Source organism: Erinaceus europaeus, chromosome 2 (genome assembly GCF_950295315.1).
Source record: "Erinaceus europaeus chromosome 2, mEriEur2.1, whole genome shotgun sequence".
In the NCBI taxonomy this organism is placed as follows: Eukaryota; Metazoa; Chordata; class Mammalia; order Eulipotyphla; family Erinaceidae; genus Erinaceus; species Erinaceus europaeus.
Genome location: NC_080163.1, coordinates 201,187,120 through 201,192,616, shown reverse-complemented (window position 1 = coordinate 201,192,616; position 5,497 = coordinate 201,187,120). Strand labels below are relative to the sequence as shown.

At 57.0% G+C, this 5,497-nt stretch overlaps 1 protein-coding gene and 1 non-coding gene across 3 annotated transcripts; both read right to left on the bottom strand.

Annotated features, from left to right (window-relative positions):
* Nucleotides 1–687: 687 nt before the first annotated feature.
* RPL34 (ribosomal protein L34) lies at nt 688–4,778 on the bottom strand. Of its 2 annotated transcripts, none has more exons than XM_007531229.3 (5): nt 4,704–4,778; nt 4,051–4,124; nt 3,877–3,976; nt 3,644–3,747; nt 688–797 (listed from the first exon to the last, which is right to left on the bottom strand). In XM_007531229.3, exons 2-5 carry the CDS (start codon nt 4,113–4,115, stop codon nt 713–715), a joined length of 354 nt encoding a protein of 117 aa, XP_007531291.1. In that variant the 5' UTR covers nt 4,116–4,124; nt 4,704–4,778; the 3' UTR covers nt 688–712. The 2 variants fall into 2 exon arrangements, with proteins under 2 accessions (XP_007531291.1, XP_060042275.1); XM_060186292.1 differs by lacking the exon at nt 4,704–4,778 and adding an exon at nt 4,640–4,677.
* Nucleotides 3,379–3,502, bottom strand: LOC132537407 (small nucleolar RNA SNORA76). Its single transcript, XR_009548840.1, has one exon. It is a non-coding gene; the product is annotated as a small nucleolar RNA SNORA76 (small nucleolar RNA).
* Nucleotides 4,779–5,497: the final 719 nt, after the last annotated feature.

Sequence of the window (5,497 nt, the reverse complement as noted above, 5' to 3'; positions counted from 1 at the left end):
TGCCCACCAGGGGCTTGTGTCTGGGTCCTCATGCCTACGGGCACTGGGCTGGCCAAGCACCACCCAGTCCAGCGCTTTTTTTCTTTCCGGGACACTTAGTCTTGTGTTTAACTAGGTGTACCACGCACCAGGTCTGGGTGGGTAAGACAGCACAAGGGTGATGTGAAGCTTTCATGCATGAGGCTCTGAGGTCCCAGGACCACCTTCAGCTGGAGCGGAGCAAAGCTCTGACCTCCCCCTTCATCAACAAAGTAGGGCCAGAGGGACACACCTCACCCCCTCAGGTAACTTGTGCACCTCACTGGCCATCACCTGGGACTTTCTGGGTATCATAGGACCCTCTCATTGGTAATAAAGGAGGTTAAAGTCACAGAATATATGGGGCTGAGTAGTGGTACACCTGGTTGAGGGCATGTATTATAGTGCACAAGGACCCAGGTTTGAGCAGAAGCTTTCCAAGTGGTGAAGCAATGCTGCAGATGTCTGTTGGGCAAGGTGGTAACATCCACCCACCTGGCAGCTTGGTAGTGAAGGGGCTAAGGCCCTTCTTGTGCCAAAGACATTTGAGTTGCCATCAGATGGAAGGCAAGGGTCAAAGTCCTAACAATCATTCACCTATACAAGATCTCCAGATCAAACCTATATACTAAGAAAAGACAACAGAAAAAGAGAACAAGGCTTTTAAAATTTTTATTACTCAAAAATGCTCCATTTATTTAGCTTTCTGACTTTGTGCTTGTGCCTTCAACACTTTGACGACAATTTTCTGTTCCTCAATAAGGAAAGCACGCTTGATCCTACAAAGAGAAATAAGTCACGTATGCTTTAATACATTTGTTTAGTTTGGGGTGGGGGGGGGAGAAAAGGATCAGAACATCATCCAATTCTGGAGACTGAACCCAGGACCTCATGCCTAAGAAGTCCACTGCCTGCCCCCCAGCTGCTTGTTTTCTTATGTGCAATTTCACCACCCCATTTCAGACACCACAGACCCACAGGTCCAATTCAATCCCCAGCACCACCATAAGCTGGAGCAGAGCACTGCTCTGGTGTCTCTGCCATCTCTCAATAATGAAAGACCCTGGACAAGTTTAATTTTCTCCACAGGACTTTATAGAGACCAATAGCAGGTACTCATTAACATTCAGTAGTCGTGGGGCATGGGTGTGGCACACACTACTCCTCCAACTGACCTTTTCGTTTTCAGATTGAGGGCAAAAAACAGCACTGAAACTTCCCCTCTGAATGGTCCTCCCTGTGGTGGCCAGTCTCACACCTGGCTCCCTGTGCTCTACAAGGTAAGGCAACCCCTTACTCCCCTAGTTTTATTGTGCTGAGTATTTCAGCAGTCTGGGAACCAATGAATGACCGAGGAGAAGAGACCAGAGCACCACTCAGGCACCTATGATGTGGGTGGACTGAACCCGAGACCTTATGCTTGAGAATCCAGCATCTCACCTACTTTGCCACCTCCCGGGCCAGATCAGAGACAGTAAGGTGAGCTGTAGCATTAAGGAGGCGGCACCAGGGCCTCAAGCTGTAACCTGTGGGCCTCCAAGAGCCATGCCAAGAGGCCTTACTTACTGAGCTCCCAAGACCCCCTATCTTGCTATTCTGAAAGGCACTTGCCCCCCCACCAAAGCCAGTGAGCCTCACCTATACAGCTCTGCCATTAGATTGGCCCACCACCCTCTGGTGTCAGCCCAGGTTCCACCAGGGTTACCACTGGGGCTAAGTGCTGGCATTATTGATCCACCGCTCTGGGTGGCCATTTTTCCCTTATTTCATCTGATAGAACAGAGAGAAATTCAAAGGAGAGGAGATGAGAAGGGAGTTCAAACCTGGGTCCTTGTGCATGGTGTTATGTGTGCTCAGCTGGGTGTGCCATGCCTGCCCCCCCCCCAGCAATATTTTCCCTTTGAGTTAATCTATCCTAGTCAATCGATTGGTGGCAGGGTTATAGAATAATCATGCAGGGGGTTAAGCGCACAGACCGATGTAAGGACCCCAGTTTGAGCCCCAGGCTCCCCACCTGCAGGGGAGTTGCTTCACAGGTGGTGAAGCAGGTCTGCAGGTGTCCATCCCCCCCCAATTTCTCTGTCCTATCTAACAACTAAGGACATCAATGATAACCACAAGGCTACAACAAGGGCAAAAAAAAAAAAAAAAAGCCTGTGGTGCAAAGCCCGGCATGAGGATCTCTCCCTCCTCTCTCCATTTCTCTGTCCTATCCAACAATGACATCAATAACTATTAACTACAACAATAAAAACAAGGGCAACAAAAAAATAAGTACATATTAAAAAAAAAGATTTATTATACAAATAGGCTCTGAGGCCCCAGGTCTAGTCCAAAGCACCATCATAAGGCAGAGCTGAGCGTGCTAACCTGTATCTTTATCTCATTAAAAATAAGTAAAATACTTTAAAAAAAAAGTGAGGTCAAATCACAGAACTAGAGGCAAAGCACTCCTTTCAAACCAATTTCTCTGCTGGAGAGACAGCTAGAAATCGAGAGGGTAACAGAGACATAGCCATCTGCAGACCTGCTTCACCGCTCATGAAGCTTCCCCCTTGTAGGTGGGGGACTGGGGAGGGTCTCGAATGTAGGTCCTTGTGCTCAATAAGGCGAGCCACCACCCACCCAGACTCCAGACCAAGGTTTCCCACCCTGGAAAACTTTTGGTAGACTGTAATACTACGTCTGGACGTTTGCACGTCCAGCAAACACTGCTCTCATCATCACTGCTTCCCCTCCTGCCACGGCACCACTCTAGTCATTCCTGCCCCATCAAAACCACACGCTAAAGATGAAGCGAGAGCCCTGTCCATTCTCTTGTCCTTAGGTGACTTATAAAAGAACACCAACAGTGGTCTGCCTGGTGGCAGTGGATTAAAGTGCTGGACTGAAGCCTGAGGCCCCACCTCTGGCAGTGCACATACGAGTTTTTTTCCGTCTCAACGATAAAACAAAACCCACTCAACTATTTTGCTTCACAGCTTTACGCAGCAGTGAAAAACTGGTCTACAGGGCTGTCGCCACAGGTCCGTCCCACTTTACAGACTTCTTAGTCCCTGCACAAGAATCTACGGCCATGTTCCCAGGAGGCCGTATTTTTATGTTAAAAAATTCATTGATGACAAATACAGGAACTTGGGAACCTCATGCGTGAGAGTCCAGTGTTTCATGCATTGTGCCACCTCCCAGACCACGTTTTTTTTTTTTTTTTTTTTTTTTTTTAGGTCTTTAATTTTTACCAAAGCACTGCTCAGCTCTGGCTTATGGTGGTGCAGGGGATTGAACCTGGGACTCCCTAAGCCTCTTTGCGTAGCCATCACGCTATCTCCCCCACCCTCTGGTCACTCTTTCTTTACAGGCCCATGTGGCTTGTGGCTAAAAGGGCGGCCGGCAGCGCGGAGCCCCAGTTATCACGAGCGGCTGCTCTGGCGCCGCAGCCTGACCCCCGGCACCACTGCAGGCGGCGGGGGCTCAAAGGCGGCGCGTCTCTCTCTGCCCGGGGGGGACACAGGCGCTCGCGGCGGGCTCCCTGGGCGCGAGGGGAGTGCCGCCACCAGCACAGGTGACCAGCACCACCCCGCCCCTGGCCCAGCACCTCGCGCGGCTAGGCCTAGTAAGCGCTCACCTGTCCCGGACGCACTTGGCACACATGGAGCCGCCGTAGGCCCTGCTGACATGCTTCTTTGTCTTGGACAGCCTCTTGAGCACTTTAGGCCTCACTGCACGGACCTGCGCGCACACACAACTTGGAGGTCATTCTTCTATTTATCTATCGGACAGAGACCCCCGGCCACACCACGCAAAGCTTTCCCCCTGCGGGGGCTTGAACCTGCGCAGCCCCCAGCCCCAGCCACTCACCCCGCGCAGTCGGCCCGGGCAGACACCGCACGCGGACTTGGGAGCCTTCCCGACCTTCTTGGTGTAAAGGTAAACAATCCTGTTGCCCGGGGTGCGGGACCTAGGGGCGGAGGGTGACGGGTGAGCGCGGTGCGGGGCGGTGCGGGGCGCGGGGTAAGGGGCAGCGACACTCACAGCCTGGTTTTGTTGGAGGCGGTGTTGTAGGACAGCCTACGCCGGTAGGTCAGACGCTGCACCATCGCGAACGCCTAGAAACGACGGAGAGAAACGGACGGGGTGAGGCCTGAGGGAAGCGCGCGCGATCAGGCCCCGCCAGGCCCGCCCGCCCGTGACGGGCGCTTTCAGTGGGGGCGGGCCGGAGCTCCAGCCCGGGAGACGCCAAAACCCCGGGCGCCGGGGCGACCCCGCCTCCATCAGAGGAAGGCGAGCCATCGGCCCCGAACCCTCTCCCGTGTCGCCCCAGTGTAGACAGGTGTCAGAGCACCCCACCCCACCACCACCCGCAAATCCTCGGGGGGGGGGGGGGGAGGTGTCACAGGTCGGGATCCCGCGACCCGCCTGTCTGCAGCCGCCAGGTTTCACAAGCGACCGAGCCGGGGGGTGGCAGGCGCCGGCTTCACGACTGCGGAGCGGGGAGAGATCCCCATCGCGGAGCGCCTGAGCCGGGAAGGGGGGGAGCCGCTCCCCTCCATCGGCCTCCCTCTTGCACCCCTACCCCTCGTCCTCTCAAAGCGGACGCCCAGGGGTCCGCGGCGTCCCCCACCTTCCCGGATGGCGGCCGATTGCAAACCGAGGCCCGCCGGGAGCGGGAGGGAAAACGGCCATACCTGTCCACACCGTCCCCGGAAGAGGAAGAAGAGAGTGCTGGCGAGTTCAAAGGTCCCCTCAGGCCGCGCGGCGCAGGAAGTGACGTCCAGAAAGGGGGCGTGGCGGAGAGCACGCCGCCACGTTGTACGGAGTCAAGCTCCTCCCCCCGGCGGGCGCGTCCCCCACGCTGGGCGCCACCATTTTGTACGTCCGGCACCGCGCCGCCCTCTAGGGGGCGGGCGCGCCCCGTCGTCACCTCCGACGCGGTCGCTGGGCGGCTCCCGACAGTGTGTGACGGACCGAGACGCGGCGAAGGTCAGAGAAGTGACAGAGTCCCGCTTCCCCGGCGTCTTGTGGGGGCGGCCCCCTCCCCGGGCGCCGTCCGTGCGCCTGCGCGGGTCCCGTGGGTCCGTCCGGGGGGGTCCGTCCGAGCCGGGCGCGCGCCTCTCGCACCCGGGCTGACGACCTCGCGGTCTGGGGGCGCCCGTCGCGCCTCTCGCCTCCCGTCGGGCGGCCACGCTCTTGTTTGGAACGTGCGGGAGCTCAGCGGGGTGGGGCTGGGGGGCGTCGCCCTGTGCCCCTCGCCCCGGAGGGACACGCCGGCGACCACGGCGGAGAAGCAGCGTCCGGATACGGACACAACTGCACGCTCGCCCGGCCAGCCGCGCGGACCCGGGAGGGAACCGCAAGGCTCTGTGGGAGGAGGGGGCTCCGGGCCTGTGCTGTCACCTCCTGTGTGACCTATGACCCGGTAGTCATCGGTAACCACAAGGTAGCCCACAGCGGGGGTCGTTCCCAGGCCGGGGTGTGTTTT

Coding starts and splice junctions, on each gene's coding strand:
- RPL34 (XM_007531229.3), bottom strand. CDS start 4,115: ATGGTGCAGCGTCTGACCTACCGGCGTAGGCTGTCCTACAACACCGCC. Junction 3,977..4,050: donor GCCTCCAACAAAACCAGGCT/GTGAGTGTCGCT, acceptor CTCCGCCCCTAG/GTCCCGCACCCCGGGCAACA. Junction 3,748..3,876: donor GCCCGGGCCGACTGCGCGGG/GTGAGTGGCTGG, acceptor GTGTGCGCGCAG/GTCCGTGCAGTGAGGCCTAA.